The 25,284-nt window shown below is 36.2% G+C and overlaps 1 protein-coding gene across 7 annotated transcripts; it reads right to left on the reverse strand.

The window, feature by feature from the left end:
• Positions 1-2,095: 2,095 nt before the first annotated feature.
• On the reverse strand, positions 2,096-25,045 carry septin8b (septin 8b). Of its 7 annotated transcripts, XR_012389602.1 has the most exons (13): positions 24,995-25,045; positions 19,513-19,578; positions 19,091-19,205; positions 16,206-16,401; positions 15,253-15,439; positions 12,758-12,919; positions 12,275-12,371; positions 11,739-11,907; positions 11,232-11,364; positions 9,348-9,526; positions 9,055-9,149; positions 8,855-8,896; positions 2,096-2,712 (listed from the first exon to the last, which is right to left on the reverse strand). XR_012389602.1 is itself a non-coding variant. In XM_005169631.4 (11 exons), the coding sequence occupies exons 1-11, from the start codon at positions 25,022-25,024 to the stop codon at positions 2,709-2,711; spliced, it is 1,338 nt and encodes a 445-aa protein (XP_005169688.1). In that variant the 5' UTR covers positions 25,025-25,045; the 3' UTR covers positions 2,096-2,708.
• Between the last annotated feature and the right edge of the window lie 239 nt (positions 25,046-25,284).

The raw sequence follows: 25,284 nt of genomic DNA on the forward strand, positions 1-25,284 counted from the left end.
GGGGGCTGATAATATTGACATTAAAAGGTGTTTAAAAAATAATTCTGGGCAAAATAAAACAAATAGGACTTTCTCCAGAAGAAAAAAAAATATTATAGGAAATACTGTGGAAAAATTTCTGAATCTGTTCAACATCATTTGGGAAATATAAAAAAAACACACACACACACACACAGGAGGGCAAATAATGTTGACTTCAGGGGCCTGTTTCAGTAAGGGGGTTCAACCAACTCGGAGTTTAAACTTGAACTCTGAGTTGATTTACCGGGAGATCAAAAACTCTCGAGTTTCCGGTTTCATAACAGCTGATCTGAGTTACAGTAGGTCAATCGACTTTGAGTAGACCAACTCAGAGTTAAGCGCGCACACTGTGACTATAAAAAGGCATTTCTGTTTGCGAGATATACAACACCAACCCACACAATATATCACTGTAAACTATTAAAAATGTTCATAAAACTCACTTTTTAAAACACTTTTTTGGGTCAAAAGTTGTTGAAGGAAAAATCTAAGTCTTATAATGCAATTCAAAAGCATAAATAAACGAGGAAAATAAAATAAAAAGCATGAATCACAAAATAGAAAGAATAATAATCCCATTAATCTAGTAACAGTACATGTCGAGGGTCAGTGAATTTAAGCTAATTATTTATTTAAAAAGGACAAGCGATTCTCGTACACGACTTTGTTCATTGTGCGACTGAAATGTAGGCAATAGCTATGTTCCCATCTAAATATATTACATAAATTTGTGCAAAACTGGAATATTGCATAAAAGATGCGCGAATAAAGCAGCATTTTCATCCAACGAGTCAAAAAGAACAAAATCATCACTTCCTGATTAAACTGGCGCCAAATATCAACAGTAAAAGCAGAATTTAGTGCGGTAGAGGAAGCTGCGTCAATCTTTTCTATATTTAATAAATGTAGCCTATTTAAAGAAGACAATGCTGACACACAATGAACGTGTGGGGGCGTTTGAAGCCATGAGACGCAGAGAACAGGCGCTCTTGACACACTCCAGACACTCTGGAGGAAATTAATAACATAACAACATTGATACTGAAACGGTTAAGGTGTCTATTCACACACATTTTCATCATCATCTCTTATAACAAACCTTTCTTTAATGCACATTTGTTCAGTTTATGCACATCTTTTCTATAGAATAAAAGTTCATCCTACTTAGTTATGTGCGTGTTTTTTATGCGTATTTTCCAAAGTTATGTGCATCATGACGTTTCCATCAATCGTTTTTATGCACATCTTCAAAATGAGCATTAAAATAGATGGGTGGAAACGTTAAGCTAAGGCGAGAAATACCACTTCGTCTTTAAAAAGGGGGAGGAGACCGACAGAAACTCAGAGTTTAGAGAATAAACCTGCTCCTGACCAGGTTAGGTTCACAGAGTAAGTTACCACGGTAACTGACTCTGAGTTAAAGTTACCTCTCTTTCAGAAACAGGCTTGACTCACCCTGCTTTCTCGAGTTGGTCAAACTTGCCATTTTGAAACGGAAAACCCAGAGTTTCTCTCATTTCAGGGTTAAAATACTCTGAGTTTTCACTTAACCTCCTTTCTAAAACAGGCCCCTGCTGTATATGATAGACGTTTGGTTTTGTGTTCTGCTTCTCGCCATCTGCGAATGGCGGAGATTTCAGCAAGTAACTGCTGGTTTAAGTACGTTTGGGATTTGGTTAAGTACACAAACTAATCCTTTGGCAAAAGCCACTAAGGCTGATACAAATCTTCTAGTTCAGTAGTTTTCTGAGGTCAGGGAATATATGCAGATGGACCAAAGGCCAGTCATTTTGTGATTAACAAGTATTTTCAGTTTATTTACGGTTGTGAATTGCATTATGATGCATTATGATGTTGATGTCTGCTCTGTACAAAGGGGCCGTATAATTCTGACATCAACTGTATATAGATTTTTGAGCAAACCCTTTCTGTATATCCTCCTAAAAAAGTAAATAATAATATAATAATAATAAATTATATATATATATATATATATATATATATATATATATATATATATATATATATATATATATATATATACATTACAAATGAATAAAGAACTTAACCAAACAAAACTGAAAATGTATTTTTATTTAATATTTTACTATTGAATTAATACATTTTTAGATTTATTTATTCACATATATTAGAGTTTCAGGTGAGCTGTAACAGCAGAGATGCTTAACCTTTAAAAATATCATTATTCTGGTCATTATAAATCTACACAAACCTCAATTAATCTTGTACAAGACTTCTGTAAAACTGTTTAGAGGAAAAAAAACATCCATGTACAAAAATCAATTATAAATTATGGTGACAGTCCAGTTATCACAGTCAGGCATTAATTCATGTATTAAGACAACATGTTGACTAATTAATACAAAGTTAAACAGAGCAATGGTAGAAAGCTTGCCTAAAAACTCACAATCATGTTGTTCCAAAGTTAAGATTTTGTGAGTGTTTGCATCTAGTGTATGGACAAAAACACAGCCTTTATTTTATTCATATTTCCTTTTTCTTTTTTATATTTTATGTTTCACAAACAGAACAGCAACAAAAAATCATTCAAGTTTGGAACAACAATTTTAGGAGATTATATTAATTATTGATCATAAAATCATCACCTGAAAGAAAGAGGAGCTGCTTAAAATACTGGTAGAAATGCTGATGCTGATGGTCGTCTCTCATCTGAAAAATGAAGAAGAATAGGTGTGATTAAATGCAGCCAGATTAAAAATAAATGTTAGATTCATCTTAGATATAAAGACATTTTATTTAGGTTTTCATTCACTTATGATAAGTATGTCCACACAGACTCTGCACCCGCCAAATCCTCAGCAGATGTTCACAGTCAATCTGTTCATTTACTTGTGTAAATATTTATTTATTCTGTTTTTATATTCATTTCAGTAATAATATGCAAATGTTTCAATAATTTATATACAACACTATTAATTTTATATTAATATTTTATGTCTTTACTTATTACAGTTGCAATTAGCCCCCTGAATTATTAGCCCACCTGTTTATTTTTACCCCAATTTCTGTTTAACGGAGAGCAGATTTTTCAGCACATTTCTAAACACAATAGTTTTAATAACTTTAAAAACTGATTTCTTAGGGCATTCGCTGCGTAAAAACATACGCTGGATAAGTTGGCGGTTCATTCCGCTGTGGCGGATTAATAAAAGGACTAAGCCGACAAGAAAATGAATGAATGATTTATTTTATCTTTCCCATGATGACAGTAAATATTGACTAGATATTTTTCAAGACACTTCTATACAGCTTAAAACATTTAAAGGCTTAACTAGGTTAATTAGGTTAACTAGGCAGGTTAGGGGAATTAGGCAAGTTATTGTATAACGATGGTTTGTTCTGTAGACTATCAGAAAAATATATATCTTAAAGGGGCTAATAATGTTGACCTTAAAATGGTTGTTAAAAAATTAATAACTGCTTTTATTCTAGCCGAAATAAAACAAATAAGACTTTCTCTAGAAGAAAAAATATTATCAGACATACTATGAACATTTCCTTGCTCTGTTAAATATAACTTGGGAAATATTTAAAAAAGAAAAATAAATGTAAAGGGGGGGGGGGGGGGGGGCGGCAATAATTCTGACATCAACTGTATATAGGAGAGCTACTTTAGCTTTGTTTAACCAAAAACAAATACATTTGGTTATAATAAATAGGTTTGCATTGTGAAAATTAAAGTTTACAAGCTCTTTTTTTTCATTTTGTCGAATTTTCGGCTAACCTAAAACTGAATCTGCATAAATTTGCATATTTCATAAGGATTGTTTGCACAGATATAGCTAAAAAAAAAAAACAGTAACGTTTTAGGGCACTCAGTTGCCTAATTAGTTCAGTTCGCATTTACTCTCCACATTCATTCATTCATTCATTTATTTTCTTGTCGGCTTAGTCCCTTTATTAATCCGGGGTCACCACAGCGGCGGAATGAACTGCCAACTTATCCAGCAAGTTTTTACGCAGCAGATGCCCTTCCAGCCGCAACCCATCTCCACACACACATTCACACACACACTCAAACACCACGTACAATTTAGCCTACTCAATTCACCTGTACCGCATGTCTTTGGACTGTGGGGGAAACCGGAGCACCCGGAGGAAACCCACGCGAACGCAGGGAGAACATGCAAACTCCACACAGAAACCCAGAAGACCAAGCAACCTTCTTGCTGTGAGGCGACAGCACTACCTACTGCGCCACTGCCTCGCTCCATTTACTCTACATCTCTCAAAATCAATCTGCAGATTTTATTACACAATTTTTTAACACACTTATGTGTAGAAATGGCTAAAAACCTTTTGGGGACTTTAAGACATGCTTCATTAGTTCAGTTTGCTTTTACGCCACTCCCTAAATTTATATCTATTTTAATTTTATGTTTAGTTTTCAGCTTCTCACAAAATCCATCTGCAGGTTTAATTACATTTTTTTACAGAATCGTGCTGAAAAAGCAAAAAGCTTTTGTACTCTCAGATTCTTCATTCATAGACTGTAAAAGGCTTCATTAGTTCAGCATCAGTTTGTATGGTTTTTAAGCATCACAGTCTGTCAGAGTCTCTCAGATGAACAGTATTCGTGTTCCCAAACTGAAGCAATTTTAACAGGGTTTGGAGCAGCGTGAAGGTGAGCAAATGATTTTTTTTATTTTATTTTAGGGTAAACTAACACTTTGGGCTCTATTTTAATGGTCCATGCGCAAAGTGCAAAGCGCAGGGCGCAAAGTCAGGGCGTGTAAGAATTCACTTTTGCTAATTTAAGGACGGAAAAATCCACTTTGCGCCGTGGTGCATGGTCTAAAAGGGTTGAGTTTATTTTCTTAATGAGTTATAGGTGTGTTTTGAGAATAAACCAATCAGAGTCTCATCTCCCATTCCCTTTAAGAGCCAGCTGCATCGCGCCATAAGCGCATTCGCTATTTACAGGACGTAAAGTAAGTGTAGGGGGAAAAACTAAACAATTCACTAGCAAGAAAACAGTTAAACAGAGCATCTACAGCGCGAGAATAAGAGACAAGGCATTTCATAATATACTTTCACTTTCGCTCTTGGATAGGGAAACCTTTACGCACAGACATAAATTAGTCTATAAATAATTAATTTCGTTTGTTAAGTACAAATATTTGTTTCAAAACTATTTCTAAACTCAGTTCTAATTTCCAGCAAACGAATAAATGAACAATAATAACGAAGTGTGTTCAAACTACTGAGTTATATCCAAACACACATGCTGTGCCCCATATGGTCTAAAACCTGACAGCTGGACAAATATAAGCTTGTTCTTAATAAAACAAATATAAATATGGATATATTAAATAATACTGCTAATAATAATAACATTATACAAAAGCAAATTGTTATGTATGAACTGAAAAAGCCTCCCGAGATGAAGAAGGCATGAAGGCAGTGGTTTTTATATTTATGTAGGCTGGAAAATAATGTGTTTTGTAATATTTTAATCCTTTATATTTATATCCTATATATATATATCAATATTATTTCCTATAAACATCCTAAATATTTTATATTTCAGTGTGTAAGCGAGGCGCATAACTAACGCGCTCTGCGCTGGACTTTAGATCGGCTTTGTTTTGGTCTATTGAAAAATCTATTATAGTTTCTCAAAATAGCAACGCGCCAGCAATGCACCTCAACACGCCTTCCTTTTTAAACCAGAACCCCTATGGGTGCACACATGCGCGCAAATGCATTTGCTATTTAAACAGCGTGGCGGAAAACATCCAAACGACTCTTGCGTCAAGCTAAAACTAGCAAACAACTATTCTCGTCTTGCGCCACATTGCGCCGGGTGTATGATAGGGCCCTTCAACTCGTTCTTCTCTCTGTTTTACAAGTTCTCCTCTGCTCAGTTTTGAGGTGCTGTAAATGTCCACTAGATGTCGCTGTGTGGTGAAAATCTTGTCAAAATTACCAACAAGAACAATCACTCCAGAGAGTTTGCACAGTCTTCAGAGCTCTCGGTTTGCTGGGAATTTCAAAGGTAATTTATTTATTTATTTTATTTTAGCTGAACATAATTATGTAATAATGCAATAATTTAATCAGAGTTAAAATGGATTGCTGGTTTATAGTAAAAGTTGTGCAAGAAAGCTAAAACGAAATTCCTTTTACAAAATAAGAAACCTCTGATTGTGCTAATAATAAATTGATATGATTTACAATTGTGAGAAATAAAGATATGTATATACTTCAGGAAGGATTTTCTCCGATATTTCTTGCAATTGTATGTTTAGAAGCTACCAAAACATCAAAAATGCAATAAACTATTCAACTACGTTACATAAACTCAAAATTACTGAGAAAAAAAATCTAAATTCACCTTAAGTATAACAAAATGAGCTCAGCTATTAAAATAAATATTGTCAATTCAGATTTCACACCGACTTTAAACATCAGATGTGCCCAAACTTTTTCTTATGACGGGAATCAAACACCAACCTTGATTGAGGCTAGTGGGCCAAAGGTAAATACTGTACAGCTGCCATGGCTAACTTCCTAATTTATTTAAGAATATTTCAAAATAACCAGAAAACATTGCTTTATATGAACTGATACAGCCTAATCCTTTAACGTTTAATAATGAAGTTATTACAGTAAATGCTAAAACGATCTAATTTATAACAGATTGGAGTTACACTAGTGTAGGGGTCACCAACATGGTGCCCGTGGGCACCAGGTAGCCCGCCAGGTTCACATGAGTTGCCCGCGGGCCTGTTCTAAAAATAGCTCACCATAGCACCACATATGTGTAAGCCGCATCTAATATTTTTATAGGTATTCTTTTTAAATCACACTTGCATTGGTGTAAATTTGAAAATTACTTTAAGTTATAAATTAAAAAAAAAAAACTTTAAAAACAATTTCAGACAAATGAAGTGTTGCATATTGATATTTATCAAACTTGTTAAATCATTGTTGACAACTACTGTGAAAAATCATTAACATGATCAATGTCTTCACATAGAGGAATATTATTAATTATTAATAATAACATATAATTAAAAGTAAATTAAGAAAATGTGTTTTTTAATAACTGGTAGCCCTTCACACTAATCGGTACCCAAGAAGTAGCTCTCAGTTTCCAAAAGGTTGGTGACCCTTGCACTAGTGTTTGCCTTGATTTGCTCACTGATGTCTTCTGCATAGTCCTCTATCCATCGAGTGGCATTGTTAACATTTTGAAAAAATCTGATTCATTAACAACATTTAATCGAAAAATTTAATTACAGTTTGCTTTTTTTGTAGCTCAGCAATCAACAAACAAAAAAAGGTTACTTCAAATTAGAAAAGACTTCCAATCCCTATTCGCCCCAAACCCTCTCTATCCTTCTCACTGTCTTCTCAGATGGGATGGTTGGCCAAATCAAAGGTTACAATGGGCTAACTTTGCCCCGCAGGCCCTACTTTGGGCATCTCTGCTTTAAACAGTCTATAAAATCACAACACTAATGCTCTGCTACATCAAACACCAAGGGCCTTGTTTACATCAGGGGTCCGTTCTTCGTACCTCGCTTAAATGACCTAAGATGATTTGGCAGATCCTGGATCTTTTAATCTTGATAACTGATCTCTCGCTTATTTGGTTCTTCTAACTAGTTCGCGAATCAGATTAAATGTCTGGATGAACTGATCTGAGATCGCTGCGTGTGTTGTGAAGGACAGATCTATCGATCCTCGAAATCATGATCAGCAATGCAACGATTGGTTGACGGCACATCAGCGTAATGACATCATCTGATTAATATTCAATTATCCATGTGAGCAAAATTACATCAAATCAGCAGTAAACGGCTAAATATGACACGCAATAACCTTCCACATTTGTTGTGAGCTGCAGGCTTTACACTTTCATGTGTCAAGAGTATTCATCATGTATTTCAATGTAAATCAATGTATTTAGTTCCACATTTAGAGAAGATTTTCTTTATTATAGTAGCCGTTTTTTAATCTGTGTAAAGAATAACTGGTTGTTTACAAAAGCGTTTTGATATTGGTAAAGGTGTCTGCAACTTTTGTGAAGCATCAAATTACCGGCATATTAACTATCAAAACATGTTTATGACTGCATAAATGTATTATTGCTTTAAAAAAAAAGTCACATATTGTGCATTTCTATTATACACAATTTGTACTAAAGCGATCTAAAAAGTTCATATCAATAAGTTTTCTCTTTGCACCACCAGGTGGCAGTCTTTATACTTTAATTTCAAGGGTGCAGATTGCATAAGTTTTATTAATATGTATAACTTTATTTATTTGATTAATGACTATAACTTATATATATATATATATAGTTAAAAAATATGTACCATTTTCCCAAGTGTATATAACTACTACTGTAAGAAAACATCAGAATTCTGTACATACTTTCTGTATTATCTTTGCTTGAACTGAGCCGATCTAATCCTGTTTATATGAATTGAACCTGCTCCCGATCAGGTTTGACCTAGCAGAACTGTTGCTATGACAACAACTCTCGGATCAGCTTTGAAGAACGAAACGATCCTGGATCGTGTCAAATCGTCAATATCCAAATCCAGCTAATTGAGTAATCCACGTACGAAGAACGGACCCCAGAACATTAGTCCTGTTTTGAATCTACCACTATGCTGATGTAACCCCGCCAGTCCTACACCACCCAACCCGCTCCAAGCTGGGATCGATCCGGCGACCTTCCGCATGGGATTCGGTTGCTCTAACAAGAAGGCTAAAGACCATGGCCTCTAGCATTTGTCGCTAGAGCACCTTTAGAGGTCAGAGGAGTGAGATTTACCTGCACAGCACTTACAAGCTGGCCTCCGTTACACTCACGCGCCTAAACCTCACTCCCATCCGGGTCACAGCACCAATGTAACCACGCCGGTCCTACACTACCCAACCCGCTCTGAGCTGGTATCGAACCGGTGACTTTCCGCATGTGAGTCAGTTGCACTAACAAGGAGGCTAATGACCATGGCCTCTATCATCTGTCGCTAAGGCATTTGTAGCTCCGCCCTCTTTTGAAAAGTGCACAATCTCATTTGAATTTAAAGTGAGAGTCACCAAAACCCCACAATTAGCATCAAATCCTAAAAGGGTCAGATTTAGGGAGTTAGAAAACATTATAAGTGGGGTATTTTGAGCTGTTTCTAGACACATTTTATAGTTCAGATGCCAGAAGAGCAAACACAGACATCAGACGCTCATGAATGCGGACACATTCATTCGCACACACACACATGCACACAGAGAAACAGAGATGAGCACAGACAGACACAAAGGCTTACGTCTTCTTCTCTTTGTCTTTTTTGAGGCCTGTGGAGCCCTGCAGCGACTGAAGGGTTTCTGCAGCCACTTTCCTCCTGTTGAATGTGTTCATCTCCTCCTCGAAATCTCTGCGCATCTCCTCCAGGCTGCGCTTCTCCTCCTGATGTGTGCGTTTCAGCATCTCAAACCTCTCGTGCAGCTGCAACGCAACACTTATTCACTCAGATGCTCATTCACTTGAATGCAGTTAATCCTTTTTAAGTAATTTCATTAACCCTATACGCGCAAACAATTTATAGGAATTAAGTATTCGCACACATACATACACTCACCGGCCACTTTATTAGGTACACCTTATTAGTACCAGGTTGGACCTGGTACCCATTTTGCCTTCAGAACTGCTTTAATCCTTCGTGGCATAGATTCAACAAGCTACTTAAAATATTCCTCAGAGATTTTGCTTCATATTGACATGATAGCATCACACAGTTGCTGCAGATTTGTCAGCTGCACATCCATGATGCCAATCTCCCATTCCACCACATCCCAAAGGTGCTCTATTGGATTGAGTTCTGGTGACTGTGGAGGCCATTTGAGTGCAGTGAACTCATTGTCATGTTCAAGAAACCAGTCTGAGATGATTTACGCTTTATGATATGGTGCGTTATCCTACTGGAAGTGGCCATCAGAAGATGAGTACACTGTGGTCATAAAGGGATGGACATGGTCAGCAACAATACTCTGGTAGGCTGTGGTGTTGACAAGATGCTCAATTGGTACTAATGGGCCCAAAGTGTGCCAAGAAAATATCCTCCACACCATTACACCACCACCAGCCTGAACCATCGATACAAGGCGGGATGGATCCATGCTTTCATGTTGTTGATGCCAAATTATGACCAGACCATCTGAATGTGGCAGCAGAAATGGAGACTCATCAGACCAGGCAGCGTTTCTCCAATCCTCTATTGTCCAGTTTTGGTGAGCCTGTGTGAATTATAGCCTCAGTTTCCTGTTCTTAGCTGACAGGAGTGGCACCCGGTGTGGTCTTCTGCTGCTGTAGCCCATCCGCCTCAAAGTTGGACGTGTTGTGTGTTCAGAAAAGCACTTCTGCAGATCTCGGTTGTAGCGAGAGCTTGTTTGAGTTACTGTTACCTTTCTGATAGCTGTAACCAGTCTGGCCATTCTCCTCTGGCATCAACAAGGCATTTGCACCCACAGAACTGCCGCTCACTGGATACTTTCTCTTTTTCAGACCATTCTCTGTAAACCCTAGAGATGGTTGTGCGTGAAAATCCCAGTAGATCAGCAGAGTTTCTGAAATACTCAGACCAGCCCGTCTGGCACCAACAACCATGCCACATTTAAAGTCCCTTAAATCACCTTTCCTCCCATTCTTATGCTTGGTTTGAACTGCAGCAGATCATCTTGACCATGTCTACATGCCTAAATGAATTGAGTTGATGCCATGTAATTGGCTGATTAGAAATTTGCGTTAACGCGCAGTTGGACAGGTGTACCTAATAAAGTGGCCGGTGAGTATATACATTTAAAGGCAATATTATTTGCCCTCCTGTATTTTTTCTTTTTAAAATATTTTCCAAATGATGTTTAACAGAGCAAAGAATTGTATATAAAATATACAGGGGGGCTAATAATTTGGGAAGGCTAATAATTCTGACTTATAAAAACTGCTTTTATTCTGAAACAAAACAAAATAGACTTTCTCCAGAAGAAAAAAATATTATAGGGAATACTGAGAAAATTTCCTTGCTCTGTTAAACATCATTTGGGAAATATTTGAACGAGAAACAAACTCACAGTAGGGTGAATGATTTTGACTTCAACTGTACTTCTACTATAAAGTGCAAAGTTGATTTTTTTTTTTTGTGCAGTGTTCGTACCTCTCTCTCCTTCTCCTTTAGCTCCGCTTCAGTCTCCTTCACTTTATTGACGAACATCTGCCTCATCTGCTCCTCCTTCATCTGAAGCTCACCAATAAACTCTCTCCTCTTGGCCACATACGTCTCCTGCAGACTGCATGTAAGGGCAGATACAGCTGAGGTCAGAATTATTAGCCCCCCTGTATATTTTTTTTCCCCCAATCTCTGATTAACAGAGAGCAGATTTATTCAACACATTTCTAAACAATAGTTTTAGTAACTCATTTCTTTGCCATGATGACAGTACATAATATTAGACTAGATATTGTTCAAGATACTAGTGTTCAGCTTAAAGTGACATTTAAAGGCTTAATTAGGTTAATTAGGCTTATGTGCAGCCTTGTATAAAGCTAAAGATCTTTATTCTGGGATAACAACCTCCTGGATGTACTTTATACTTAATCTTTTTTAAGACAATAAACAGAATAATGTCCTTTTATGCTATAATTCTATGCTTTTCTGCAGTACCTGAAGGGTTCACTGTCCGCATCGGTGTCTTTAAAGCCCATCTCCTCGAGTTTGCAGCGGCGGTAAAGCTCGTAGTGTCTGGCGTGGGTCTGTTCTCGCAGGTCCAGCATGTTGACTCGAATCAGCATCTCTCGCAGCTTCACAAAGTCACAGTGACTCTCGTTCTCCACTGAGCACAACAAAACACACACAGAACAATGTGACTTAGCATCTGCTGCAGTTCATCAACACACACTTTACTTATTTTGCATTAAATGACATGTTATGTCAAAGTTGGCATTTCTGTGTGGAGTTTGCATGTTCTCCCCGTGTACATGTGGGTTTCCTCTGGGTGTTTCCACAGCCTAAACACATGCGCTATAGTGGAATTGGATTAACTAAATTGGCCAGTACTGGGTAGCAGCTTCAAAGGCATTCGCTGTGTAAAGCACATGCCAAAATAGTTGGTGGTTCATTCCATTGTGGCGACCCCTGATTAATAACGGACTAAGCCAATGAAAAATGAATGAATGACTATTTTTATCAGCAGTTCGTACCTTGTACCACTCCCCATGGGTACTGTCTTGCTCGCACCATTTTGTTCCCAATTTTAACCTCTTCACTGCTTCCAATCACAGCAAATGGGAGATGAGCCTAAAAAACAAACAGTGCAGGAGCATGTAGTTTGATCAAGATAAGATACTAGTATTCAGCTTAAAGTGACATTTAAAGGCTTAACTAGGTTAATTAGGCAAGTTAGGGTAATTAGGCAAGTCATTGTATAACAGTGGTTTGTTCTGTAGACAATCCAAAACAAATATTGTTTAAGGGGGCTTATAATATTGAGCTTAAAATGGGTTTTAAAAAAATTAAAACTGCTTTCATTCTAGCCAAAATAAAACAAATAAGACTTTTTCCAGAAGAAAAAATATTATAGGAATTACTGTGGAAAATTCCTGAATCTGTTAAACATCATTTGGAAAAAATTCACAAAGGGTGAATAATTTTGACTTCAATTGTATTCACAATATATATCTTACATTCATAGAAGAGTTTATTTCAGCCACTGCTTCGTCATCTGTTGGAAACTGGTAGATCTGGACTCCATTGCTGACCAATTCACTCATGATCTTGATCTTAAATTTCTGAAGCTCGCTTTTTGAAACCGTGTCCGCCTTCGCTATGATAGGAATAATGTTGACCTGGTTGGCAAGCAAAAAAGTTTGGATTAATTATATGCATCACAAAGCTCCAACAACTAACACGGGGAGAAGACATTATGTTTCCATCCAAAGATGCAAATTGAATATATGCACAAAAACTGGAATATTGCATAAAACATTAGCGAATAAAGCAGCGTTTCCATTTAATGAGTCAAAGAGAACAAAATTGTCCCTTCCTGATAAACTGGCGTCAAATATCAAACAGATAAATGTAGTTTAGTGCAGTAGGAGAAGCCACTGAGGGCTTTTTCTTCTTTAATAAATGAGTTGTGCCATAGATGTAAACACTATGAAGACGTGAGACGCTCCTTGGGAGCACAGACAGATGCTCAAGATAGTTCTGAAGGCAATAATAATTTTATTATTATAATACTGAAGCACTATGATGACAGACTTTGGCTGAGGGATTTTAGAAATTAGTAAAACAACATTTCAGATCTTTTACAGTGTGCTGGAAATACTGGTTTGTCCATTCATGCATCCCATCAAGCATATTTTTATCATCACATGACCTGTTAAAACAAAATCACATGACTTTTTTGATGCTTGTCTTTATTTAGTAAATGCATTTGCATTGTAGTTTATGCACATTTTTTTCTTCTAGGATAAAAAGTTTATCCTACTCTGTAGTGCTCACTTAATTTTTATGTACATTTTCAAAAGAAATGCGCATCTTGAACTGTCCATTAAGCATTTGCAATATTGCAATCTTCTAAAATGCGGATAAAAAGAGATGGATGGGAACAATGGTGAACAAAGTTAAAAAGCTGACATGTTTTTGGTGCACAAAAGTGTTCTTGGAGATTCGTATGATTACAGTTGAACCACTGAAGTCACATGGATTGTTTTGATATAGTTCTTTTTCTGAACATCTCTGGACCATTCCTCTCTGTATAGGGTCAGAGAGCGCTCAGATTTCATCTGAAATATCTTCATTTGTGTTTTTAAGATGAACTAAGGTCTCAGAGGACAGGAGGGTGTGTAATTAATAACAGACTGTTCATTTTTGGGTGAATTAACCTTTTAAAACAGCATAATAGGTGCACTTTAAGAGCTATGTTGCCATGAAGTCAAAATGAACTATTCCTATTTTATATGTATATTACAGTTATTATAGATATTGATGTATCTGTGCACTTCATTATTTTGTAAAAATGTATTTGCCCTCATAAACTTGAATCAAATATCATAAACTTCCTTCCTGCTCGAAAGACTTCACTTCTTCACTACTGGGAACATGGAATTAATTTAGGGCGGAGCTATCAGTGTTTTAGGATGGGGCTATCCGTGCTATCAGGCGGAACTATCAGTTCTTTACAGTGGAGCTATCAGTGCTTTAGGGCTAACTGTCCTTTAGGGAGGAGCTATCAGTGCTTTAGAATGGAGCGTTCAGTTCTTAAGGGTGGAGCTATCACTGCTTTCAGTTCTTTAGGGTGGAGCTGTCACTGCTTTAGAGTGGAGCTATCAGTTCTTTAGGCTGGAGCTTATCACTGCTTTCAGTTCTTTAGGGTGGAGCTATCACTGCTTTAGAGTGGAGCTATCAGTCCTTTAGGGAGGAGCTATCAGTGCTTTAAAGTGGAGCGCTCAGTTTTTTAGGGTGGAGCTATCACTGCTTTAGAGTGGAGCGATCAGTCCTTTAGGGCGGAGCTATCAGTCCTTTAGGGTGGAGCTATCAGTCCTTTAGGGTGGGACTATCAGTCCTTTAGGGCTGGGTAATCAGTCCTTTAGGGAGGAGCTATCACTGCTTTAGAGTGAAGCGATCAGTCCTTTAGGGCGGAGCTATCAGTCCTTTATGGTGGGACTATCAGTCCTTTAGGGGTGGGTTATCAGTCCTTTAAAGAGGAGCTATCACTGCTTTAGAGTAGAGCTATCATTTCTTAAGGGCGGAGCTATCAGTCCTTTAGGGTGGGACTATCAGTTCAAGTGAACTGCGCTCAGGCCCACCTCTTCCAACCGGACCAGGGCCGGCCAAGTGAACCGTGCCTGAGCCCGATTCAGCGCACTCACACTTCTCAAACGATGCGGGAAATGGGACTGGGCACGGTTCGGATAGCATAGTGTGAGAAGGCCCTTAGAATAGAGCTATTAGTCCTTTAGGGCGGGGCTATAAGTGCTTTAGGGTGGAGCTATCATTCCTTTAAGGCAGGGCTATCAGTCCTTTACGGAGGAGCTATCACTGCCTTGGATTAGAGTTATCAATGCTTTAGTGCAGGGCTATCAGTGCTTTAGGGTGGGCACAGTATCGGAAAAAAGGACAATCTTAACTTCAGTTTCATGGTGACTCTAAATAACAACTAAATGACAAACAGTACCTTGCTGTCAAGCTTCTTCATGGTCACTAAATCCAGCGACTTCAGCGAGTGCCCGCTGGGAGCGATGAAGTACAGGCAGATGTGTATGCGGGAATCATGATAGTTATAAAGGGAACGTTTGATTTTAAGCTCTTCCTCAAGGAAGTTCTCAAACTGGGCATCAATGTAGTCCACGATAGGCTTATAACTGCAGAGAAACAAGACAAGACAAGTTTATTATTGTCAATGTGCCCTTTACACATTTGACATTCTCACTAGCAGAGCTGTCATAAAAACTAAATGCTATTGGCTGTTTTTTATTAAAAAGGGGGAGGAGCTACTTTGTTAAGATAACGAAAAATATTATTTATTAAATTACTCATTTATTGTGTTTTATTATTGTTTACCCCAACCTAAACCTAAACCTACCCCTCACAGTAATGCAAAAACAGTAATTAAAACGAGAACTATTTTAATTATTTATTTATTAACCAATTAAATTCTACTTTATTAATATCTACCCCCAACCCTAAACCCAACCATCACAAAAATGTAAAAACAGTAATTATTGTTGTACACTGTCACAAAAATTATGCTATATTGATGTGCGTATCCGCAGCTGTATTAGCTTTACCCTGCCTTGCCTTCTGTGACACACGAATGTTATAGATTCAAAAGACCAATCAAACCAGACCAGCTGACCAATCAGAGCAGAGTCGGCTCATGGAAGGGATGATTTTACAGACATTAATTTATACATAATAAGCTGTATTAAAATATTAAATACTTATTATTAGAAAATTACAATGATTTCTGACCTTAGATGCATTTAAACCTGTTGTAGACACAATATTAGGACACATTAAAATACCATATGACCTCCTCTTTATAAACTTGGTATGTTGAGAAATACCTATTTCCTTGTAGAATATGTGTACTGTATTATTTATTGTTATTGTAACCTCATTAATTACCTTTCTTCTTTATTAACCTGGTCTCCGAATCCCACAGTGTCCACAATGGTGAGCTGCAGGTCCACATTGCTCTCCTGCAGGCTGTAGGTTCTGGGCCGTAAATGCACACCGTTGTGGAAATGACTGGCCTCTTCATTCTCAAATGTTGTGTTGAAGAGTGTGTTCATTAATGTGGATTTGCCTATCCCGGTTTCTCCTGTCAAAACAAGACCAAAATCAGTTGCATCACCTAATATCCACTTTAAAAAAACATCAGTAAATTAGCAGTTTTTCGTATTTTGTGATTCATGTTTTAACGTTTTCCTGTTTATTTATGATTTTGAATTGCATTATGGGAGCTTTATTTTTCCACCAACAACTTTTAAGCTTGAAAAGATCCAAAAAGTGACTTTTATGAACATTTGTAATAGTTTGCAGTGCTATATTGTCTGGGTTGGTGTTGTATTTTATGCTACAAAAACCTTGTAATAATCTGCAGCACATTGTCTGTTATTCTACAGACTTATTTCTCTGTATATTATTTTTTATATGTTAATTTTTTCAAACTACTAAAACAGTTAGCTTCAACCCTAATCAAACACACCTGAACCAGCTAATCAAGCTCTTACTAGATATACTAGAAACTTCCTGGCAGGTGTGTTGAAGTTGGAGCTAAACCAAAGTCCCTTTAAGGCAAGTCATTTCCCTCGGTGGCCATTTTTGAAACATCTCTCGGGCAGTATGCTTGGGCACTCTGTTTAAATGAGGAAACATCAAATTCTCCAAAATTGCTTGCTAAGCTTATGATTAAATTTAACATTATAAAACAACAATTGTTTTTTTATTTGTTTATTTAAAAAGACACAACCTGAAAGACGACAATACAACACTTACTATCACAATTATCAGCACATTTAATAGTTTATTTTACAAACTTATGACTTGGAGTTTTCATTCCAAAATGGCCGCCGCGCCATCTAGTGGCTGTTTCCCAAATTGCACTAGAGTGTCGCCTCTTGGTGATTCTATGCTCTTTGGCTAAACTCAGCAGGACACCGGTCCTCCAGGACCAAGTTTGGACACTGGCCTAGTGGTTAGCATGCTGACATATGGTGCGGCAGCACTTCAGGGCATCCCGAGTTCAAATCCTGGACATTTCCCAACCAACCCTACCTCCCACTTCACTTCCTTTCTGATTACTGTCCTATCTAATATAGGAAATAAGGCCAAAATAAAAAAAAAATCTCAATAAAAGTCACAAACTGTAGAGTTGAATTTAGAGTTGAATCCCATATTGCAATTCAAAACCGTAAATAAAGGGAAAACACAAAATACAAAAACTGTTAATTAACAGATATTTTTACAGTGTACAGTCGTGGTTGCTGTATAAAAAAATTTATGTCCATTTTTTCTGTTTTACTGTAGTGTTCATTCATTCATTTTCTTTTCGGTTTAGTCCCTTTATTATTCTGGGGTCGCCACAGCGGAATGAACCGCCAACTTATCCAGCGTATGTTTTTACGCAGCAGATGCCCTTCCAGCTGCAACCCATCTCTGGGAAACATCCATACACTACAGACAATTCAGCCTACTCAATTCACCTGTACCACATGTCTTTGGACTGTGGGGGAAACCAGAGCACCTGAAGGAAACCCACGCGAACGCAGGGAGAACATGCAAACTCCACACAAAAGCGCCAACCCAGCCGAGGCTCGAACCAGCGATCTTCTTGCTGTGAGGCGACAGCACTACCTACTGTGCCACTACTGTAGTGTGTCAGTATGAAATATCAGTTTACTTTTCCAAACACTTTTTATTTCTATTAATTGTAATAATGGGAGACAGTCAAAAATAGGTGTCTGTCCATAAATACATGTACAAACATTATTTTTGGATTTACCTTGAGATAATTAGTGTTAAAAATTCAAAACTGCTTCTTTACATTTTTTGAAAATGCAAAATGTACTTGGGAATGAGTCAAAATGATTATCTCTAAAATTTTAAATCTTATATTAACTATTTCTCAAATATTATTTAATGGAGAGAAGAATTGTTTCCAACACATTTTTGAACATGACAGTTTTAGTAACTCATTTATAATAACAATTTTGTTATATTTTTTGTTATATTTTAATTTAGAATATTCTATTTAGAATATATTTATTTCACAAGATACAAGTATTCCGCTTAAAGTACAATTAAAACTGTGAGCCCTCCTGTGATTTTTTTCTATATAAAATATTTCCCAAATGATGTTTAACAGATTCAGGAATTTTTCACAGTATTTCCTATAATATTTTTTCTTCTGGAAAAAGTCTTATTTGTTTTATTTCGGCTTTAATAAAAGCAGTTTTTAATTTTTTAAAACCATTTTAAGGTCAATATTGTTAGCCCTCTTAAGCAATATTTGTTTTCAGTTGTCTACAGAACAAACCACTGTTATACAATGACTTGCCTAATAACCCTAGTTAACCTAGTTAAGCCTTTAAATGTCACTTTAAGCTGAATACTAGTATCTTGAAAAATATCTAGTCAAATATTAATTACTGTCATCCTGGCAAAGATAAAATAAATCAGTTATTAGAAATGAGTTATTAAAACTATTATGTTTAGAAATGTGTTGAAAAAATCTCTCCCTTAAACAGAAATTAGGGGGAAATATACAGGGGGGGCTAATAATTCAACTGTATATATGCATAGACCTTATCTTACTGTATTATTACAATTATTAGCAAAAAAGTTGTGTGAAAATGTAAACTGATGTTTCCTTTTGACACATTACAGCAAAAGATCGGGAAAAATGACTTTAAACCATTCTTCAGTTGGTGAAAACACTAGTGTTGTAATAATATGTGCCTCTACTGTACATGTCAGATATGCGTGATGTTAAAGCAGGTTGCTCTCACCTACGCAGAGAATGTTGAAGCTGAATCCTTGACTGACTGATTTACTGACCAGTTGATCCGGGAGACTGTCGAAACCCACATGACCACTCAGAGACAGACTCCGCATCTCCTCAGTCTGAAAAACACAGCACTTGGAAAAACCTCTACACCACTCTTTGTAAAAATGGTTCATTGGATTTACTAAAGGCAAGTGGTTGCAAGTGCATGAAAGTCAAGCAATTAATTAATATTAGTTGGAAGATTAACTAATGGAACATTATTTAAAGCAACATAGGCTCATTCTGAAAACGGAGCCCTATTTACATTTATGGACATCGCGGAGCATGTTGCCAGAAGTACGTATGGCTGCATTTCATCTTTAAAACGAGTGCTATGTGGCGGTATGATGCTGTTCCTTTTCTTGCTAGCAGCTGACCGCTTACCTCCGTATGGGCGGCTTCACCGCTGTTACCAGTTTGTCCAGTTACCTCGCCATGCACGTTGGCGGACTTTAGATGCACAGGGGAGTTGACCACAATGACAGGGTTCGAGTCGAGTGAAGAACGGTTCCAGAAAGCGGGTAAGACAAAAACAGAAGCCAAAAAATAAAATAAACAAGTAAATAACAGGGTGAGAATGTGGTAAAATCTGAAAATGTGGTAAAAATCAGACAAGGGCTTTTCTTTTTCTGGATTGCTTTTTAAGACTATCGGTTGGGTTTAGGGAAAGTGGTGGTAGCTGGTCAATCGATGCTTTTGAAAACACTATTGGTTGGGTTTAGGAAAGGAGTAGGGGGGGTCAGTCAGTCAGTCGACAGCGGCCTCTGGTGGATTTACGGAAGAAGAGCAGGCGTGAATGGCACTTGCGAGAGAAATTTGAGCTTGAAAAAACGTACACCGCGGCCTCTGGTGGATTTAGGCATGAACAGCTGGTGTGAATGGCACTCGCAAGAGAAATTTGAGATATTAAAAATTATGCACAGCGGCCTCTGGTGGATTTAGGCATGAACGGCAGGCGCGAATGGCACTCGCAAGAGAAATTTTAGATCTCAAAAAAGCGTTCACAGCGGCCTCTGGTGGATGTACGCGTGAACAGCAGGTGCGAATGGTACTCGCGAGAGAAATTTGAGATCTCAAAATGTGTATACAGCAGCCTCTGGTGGACTTGCGCGAGAAGAGTAGGCACGAATGGCACTCGCAAGAAAAATTTGAGACCTCAAAATGCGTGCACAGCGGATTTGCAAAAACTACAAAAAACAAAGCTTGTGGGATGTATTTGGTGCTCTCCAGATATGTATATAGGGGTACGTTTTCAGAATGAGCCTGGGTTGATTTAAAGTATGTCGGTCAATTTATTATTTTTTAAGCAACACTAAAAAAATGTTGGGTTCCACACAATTCATTCATGCTGACCCAACAGAAATCAATTAAATTAACCAACGTTTTTACAAATTTTAGTGGATTAAACATAAAACTTTTAAGTTTTCCCCCCAAAAAATAAATATTCTGTCTTTTTTAACTTTCCAATCATTAAAAATTATGTCAAAATAGTATGCTTTTAGGAAATATCACGCAGAATTAATAATGACTTAAATAATGGTCCATTAGTTAATGCTACCAATTATTTTAGCTTGTTTTAGGAAAAAACTCCATTTTGAAATATTGAAATATTTTTACTTAAATGCTTGTTAAATTAAGGGTTATCAGATATTTGGACTAGAAACAAGGCAAAATAAAACTCTTAAGTAAGCATTTTTATGAGTGTAATTGAGTATATTAAATTAACCAACGTTTTTACAAATTTTAGTGGATTGAACATAAAACATAAGTTTTCCCAAAAAAAACTAAATAATTGTGTTGTTTTCTACTCATTTTAAATAGGTAGTTTGAACAAGCAGCAAAAGCCATTGTTGAGTGTGTTGTCCCAAAACGAATAGATTACGTTAATTAAATTGTTTTACAAATTTAAGTGGATTGAACATAAAACAATAAAGTTGTCCCTTAAAAAACATAGGAGTTGTTATTTTAACTCATTTTAAATAAGTAGTTACAACACAAAGCAGCAGTCATTTTTGGAGTGAAATTAACTGATCAAATGTAACATAAATAATTAATAATAAAGATTTATAGTATTACAAAATAATATCATTTCGTATAAATCCTGTCCTTTTTATTCATTAAAGAGTCATGCAAGAATAATTTACTTCCACAAAATATCAAGCAACATTAATAATGACACGAAATGAAGCTGTAAATGAACATACAATAATGATTTTCACATTTTTCCACAGTATTTCCTGGTTTTTTTCCTCTGCCAAATGGGGTAAACAAGATAATCTTATTTTTAAAGTAAAAACAATATTATTTTGCCTACCCCAATGGCAAATTATTTGGTAACACTTTAGAAAAAATGGTCCATGTCTTTACTAACATTAGGTATAAATAATCATATAAGCATTAATCAATCAGAGGTCAACAGTAACTAATGCATTATTAAAAAGCAAAGTTGTGCTTGTTAACATTAGTTGATGCACAGTAAGTTAACATGAACATTATTTAACTTAAATAACAGACAAATTTGAACAAATAACATAATAAATGTATTAGGCTACTAATTGTATGTTCATGTTAGTAAATACATTAACTGAACATTATTTTAAAGTGTTACCAATTATTTAGCTTATTTTAAAGAAAAACTCAATTAAATTCTGTCTTTTTTAACTTTCCAATAATTAAAAGATCATGCTAAAATAATATGCTTCTATGAAATATCACGCAGAATTAATAATGACTTTAATAATGGTCCATTAGTAAATGCTACCAATTATTTTAGCTTGTTTTAAGGAAAAACTCAATTTTAAAATATTGAAATATTGAAATATTTTCAATTAAATGCTTGTTAAATTAAGGGTTTTAGATATTTGGACTAGAAACAAGGCAAAAACTCTTAAGTAAGCATTTTTATTAGTGTAATTGAGCATATTAGTATGCAGCTCTGAGCGTGTATGACAGAGAAAAGCAGCATGCTGAGGTATTCACAGCTCTCGGCTCTCTACAAACACAAGGAAGTGTTTCACAGCCTTTATTTTCAACACACACGCCGGATACAAAGAGCTCTTTATACATAGACTCAAGCTTTCCACTGCCATCACCCCGACAAACATCCTCTCAGTGCTGCATTTATAAATATAGACACCTCAAAAGCGTAATATTAGTATAACGTACTCCTAAACTAACACGACACAACAGACGACTGAAGAGCCAAAGCTGATCTGCTTACTAGAGCTAATCAGCTTGAAATGACTTCGACAGTGGATTTACACACACTAATAGTAATTTATAAAAGTAAAGCATAAGGTTTTGAAACAACCCACGTGTAAAAAACGATACTATAGTACTTTATAGTAAATATTATAAGCCGCTTTTCCACTATCGTGCTGAATCGTTCTTTAAACAGAACTGTTCCATTCCGTGCCAAACCGGGCCAGACAGCACGGATACGGTTTCATTTTCCACTGTCGTGCTGCGACAAAGCTCTTTAAAACATTACACAAAACGCATCAGTAGTTGCCTTGGTAACGCAAAGTAAACGGCTCCCTTTGTTCAATTAAAGTTAAATAAGAGCCGAAACAAGTATTTTTTTTTTCATAAAAGCAAAAGCAACCATGTGACTAAACACTGTTATGCCGCTCTATCAAATAGGGGTGCTAAATATAGGTACATGTGCACCCTTATTTATTTATATGTTGCGCAGCTTTGGCTAAATTTTATTTGGAGGGAAAATTACCAAAATGTAACGTGATGATTGAAAATAATTAGAGGGGAAATAAATATTTAAAATCTCTGAACATAACAGAAAAATAAAGAATGATAAGACAAAAATAATAGTGCATTTGCATATAGTGGCAGAAAAATAATTTTGGACAGGCCTTGTCAAAGGTGAGCGGGCACTTTCACTAATAAAAACACAGCACATAAATTATTTCATTTTTAACAATTAATTAAATTACACTGCGTTTTTATATCAAAAGTTGATAATGATATAAAATATACTACATTATGATGTTAAAATGAAACCAATTAAGCGATGGCTGTTATTTGTTTTACTATTCAAACATAAAATAACGAATGCAGCAAGTGAAATAAAAAACGAATATGAAACAACACATATAGCAGGATATAAAGCATATAAAGCACTATTATATTTAGCAAAATGCTGCTCTATTATCTTTTTATTTTGATAATTTTATTTTTATTATTATAATTATTTTGTGTTCATAATTAACTAACAAGCTGAAGGCGAATTATTGCTTGACGTTTTAGAAAATATTTGCGTAGCTATATTAAAGATCACCAAGAACAAAAACACAGAAACATGTTACATGCCTCATAAATGTCATATGTATAACTGAATCATATAATTGCCTATAGCTGAAATGATGAAAATTGCTCATTTTATTTTTATAAAACATTTGTCAAAACGTATTGATATTTTTTGAGTAAAAGCAATACTGACATTTAAGAATCCATATTTATTTAATTCATTCATTGTTTTGACTTGTTTTTTTAGTGCATATGCTATAATATAAATCATTCAACAGTAACGTTACCTTGGACAGTTACAGTGCCGCTCCGTAAAGCTTTCAAGCAAAGTCTTTTGGACAGCCGACATTACAACACGCCGTCCTTCAGGTGGTCTCGCCGGAATTAACAAGCTGTCCTGGCTTTGAATTAAAAAGTGCAATTATTTCCTCGTTGTTAAAAGAGTCTGTAAGTTCGTGTTCCATGGATTTAGTTATGTTGTTGTGGAATTTGGACATCGACGATGCTGAGAGTGACTTTATTCGCTTTATTCGATGCGCAGCAGGAAAAAAAAGTCAGCAGCGCAAATCGCTGGCATCTCTCTCCCGGATCAGAGCGAGTTTTGTGCTGTGAAATACAGCGCTGCGTGCAATAAACTCACATTCAGGCAGGCGAAGTAGGTCTGTATTCAAGTCAATAAAATAATAACTTTAATGAATAAAATATCTTCGTAAGAATGTGATGAGTTATTCACTTCTCTGCCAGAGACTGCTCTATGGTTTTAAAACCTTTTTCAAACTGTATCGTTTAGACCTGGATCATTATTTTATATTAAATGTACTGTAGTTTATTTAGGATGTCTGATGACTAGCGCGCTTCTGCTGAACCAGCTGTGGTAGCTTAGCAACCGAGTCGCGACGTCAACACACAGAATCTGTCAGCACAGTTCAGCACGGTTGTCTAACCGTGCCGAGAATTCCGGGCCAAGAACGGTTTGTAATCGTGCCGCGCCGTTCCAGGCTCAGTGGAGAAACAACCGTAACCGTACCGAAGTGTTCTTAGAACGGTTTGGCACGATAGTGGAAAAGCAGCTATATATAGTGTTTTTTGGATCATACGATGCTAACGTGTTTGTGGCGGTTTTATAGTTGCTATGACAACACAACAACTAGCTATAGTAAAATAACCAAATTACTCAATCTTGTAGTTTTATATAACTATATATAGTATATTATACTGCAACACAGCACAGTTTACTGTAGTAAAAACTACATATACTACGGTATTTATTACTTTATTAGTCCACTGTAGTATTACAATATGCCCGAGTGTTCATGAATAAAGAGTTAACGTTACAGTTAACGTCACTTACAGTTATAGTAAGTTAGGCTAGCTATGGCTCGGATTGTACTATGATTTAATGTCGTATTTTATTTAGGGTTGTGTTGCTTAAAAAGCGTATTGAATCCTATTTTCTCCACTGCAACTAATTGCATACACATGCTATAAGTAAATTATGTAAATGTTTAAAGCTTTAACTACTAATTAATACGCGTGTTGAGAATATTAATAATGAGCAGTAAATAGAAGAGGATGTATATATATATATATATATATAACTTACTGGATATGTGTTTACTTCTGTGGCAGCCATGCAGATGAATGTGAGAGTACTGACACACTGCTTTCATTTACTGAGCGATCTCTCTCTCTCTCTCTCTCTCTCTCTCTCTCTCTCTCTCTCTCTCTCTCTCTCTCTCTCTCTCTCTCTCTCTCTCTCTCTCTCTCTCCAATTCAATAATTGCTTTATTGACGACAAAAGTTACAAATGTATTGCCAAAGCAGTTATAAAGTTTACATAAAAAAGTAACATACAATATTAAAACAGTACTCACAATAGAAAATACAATAGAT

Source organism: Danio rerio, chromosome 14 (assembly GCF_049306965.1).
Source record: "Danio rerio strain Tuebingen ecotype United States chromosome 14, GRCz12tu, whole genome shotgun sequence".
Lineage (NCBI taxonomy): Eukaryota > Metazoa > Chordata > Actinopteri > Cypriniformes > Danionidae > Danio > Danio rerio.